Here is a 1828-nt window from a genome sequence, read left to right on the forward strand (position 1 = left end):
GTTTCTATAAAGTGACCTGAGATGAAATGATGTGAATTGGAGCTATAGAAATAAACTGAATAGAATTATTAATATTTCTGTTTCTGTGCTCATCGGTTTATCTATTCAATCATTTAGGAGCAAATGGCCTTTTTTTAATTGAAAAACGTGTTTATTTTGTAAATATGTGGGTTTGGGATTAAATGTTATTAATTATAAATCTTGTAGTTTGCTCTAATTAGAACATTTTATTTTAGTCCCACTGTTAATAGAACATAAAGAGGAAAAAAGGGATCAGCTTCTAGCAGGAGTCAACGGTGTGACTGAGGATCCATCTTTTGGTTTCCTCTCTAACATCTGATCTTCAGTTAAAGCTTCACTGGTGTCGTGTCGAGGACTCGCTATGAACAGAGCCGTTGCTCTCTGATTACGGCGGCGTGCAGCTCGTCTCACCTGAATGATGGCGGCATCAATCATAGTTTGGAGGCGGGTGAAACCAGAGAACCAATAGTTTGCAGCTCTGCATCTCTCCAGGACGCTGTAACAGCTGGCTACGGGGAGAAAAACAAAGATCAGGCGAACATCCATCCAAAACAAGCTTTTCCAGCCATTTCTCTGGAATTTTTGTGTCCAAACTGAGGAGGTTTCCAGCCTGAAGCCTCAGATCAGATCCAGTAAATCAGCTGATTATTTTGTACCGATGGACTCTGTATAATCGCTGGGCAGCGGCAGCTTTTGGTGTGGGAAGCGCAGCCTGTAGGATGTGGCGGCGCTGTCCAGGAACACCACGCCGATGTAGTTGGACGGCTCGTACAGGCTGGCGTTCTCCAGATCCTCCTCGCTGGTGAACGACTCCAGGTGATACTGCACATCTGCTGACACAAACAGGGAAACGTTTATCAGCCTCCTTCACCTCCAGGGCGTCTTTGAGTGCAGAACGAAACCAGGCTGCTTCACAAATCCGGATTAACTCTAGAAGAGAGAAGCTCCTCATTATTCAGGATCTCAGGTTTCAGAACAGGTGATGTTCAGTCGGCCCTCAGGATCAAATTAGAAACCTCAAAGTTACATTTCTCATCTGAAAAGGCAAAGCAAAAGGTTCCAGCTGTAAAACAAGGAGGTTTAAGGTGGCAGCCAGTGAATGAGTGGGATCTGATGGGATCTGCACCTATTTAACACTTTATAATAATGAGTGCCTCTGCGAGTCCATGTGAAACGCATCCAGCAGGCGCTGGAAGGCTCGACTATAAGGTTTCTGAAACCAGCGAAATTACAGATTTACCCCGAACTCTTCAAACGCTTTCTGGGATCAGGACCCTGGAAACGTTGCTGTGACTCACTCAGTAAACGAGCCGCCACTTCCTCCATGATGTCGGTGGTGATGTTGGTGATGGGCGTGTAGCCCAGGCCTCTGATGTTCTGGAAGAAGTTGTCATCCTCCAGCTCCTTGGTGCTGATGCCTTCATAATAAACATGAGGGTTCATTGTGCTGATGAGAATGAGGAGACCGAGGAGCATCAGGGGGAGGAGCAGCTCCTGAACGGACACAGAAAAAAAACACACAGACCTCCTGCTCCGTTAGAAAATACCACAAAGCATCAGGAACAGCCTACAGATTCTATTAATACCAGAATAAAGAATAAAATTATAACATTACGAGAATAAAGTTGGTTATTTGCCAGAATAAAGTTGTACATTTACGAGAATAAAGTCAGAAAATTACGTGAATAAAGTCACTAAATTAGAAGAATAAAGTTGTACATTTACGAGAATAAAGCCGTAAAATTGTGAGAATAAAGTCCTAAAATTGTGAGAATAAAATCGTAAAATTATGAGAATAAAGTCGTAA

The 1828-nt window shown here is 43.2% G+C and overlaps 1 protein-coding gene across 1 annotated transcript in view; it reads right to left on the reverse strand.

Annotated features, from left to right (window-relative positions):
• Nucleotides 1–1828, reverse strand: part of LOC107094968 (ATP-binding cassette sub-family A member 5-like) — a 31056-nt gene that overhangs the window by 24590 nt on the left and 4638 nt on the right. Inside the window, exons 3-5 of the mRNA XM_015390905.1 lie at nucleotides 1320–1515; nucleotides 678–851; nucleotides 335–530 (exon numbers count right to left, since the gene is read on the reverse strand). Coding sequence (XP_015246391.1) covers nucleotides 335–530; nucleotides 678–851; nucleotides 1320–1515 — 566 coding nt within the window. The remainder of the gene's footprint in view (nucleotides 1–334; nucleotides 531–677; nucleotides 852–1319; nucleotides 1516–1828) is intronic.

This window comes from Cyprinodon variegatus, unplaced genomic scaffold, assembly GCF_000732505.1.
Source record: "Cyprinodon variegatus isolate N-32 unplaced genomic scaffold, C_variegatus-1.0 Scaffold517, whole genome shotgun sequence".
Taxonomy (NCBI): Eukaryota; Metazoa; Chordata; class Actinopteri; order Cyprinodontiformes; family Cyprinodontidae; genus Cyprinodon; species Cyprinodon variegatus.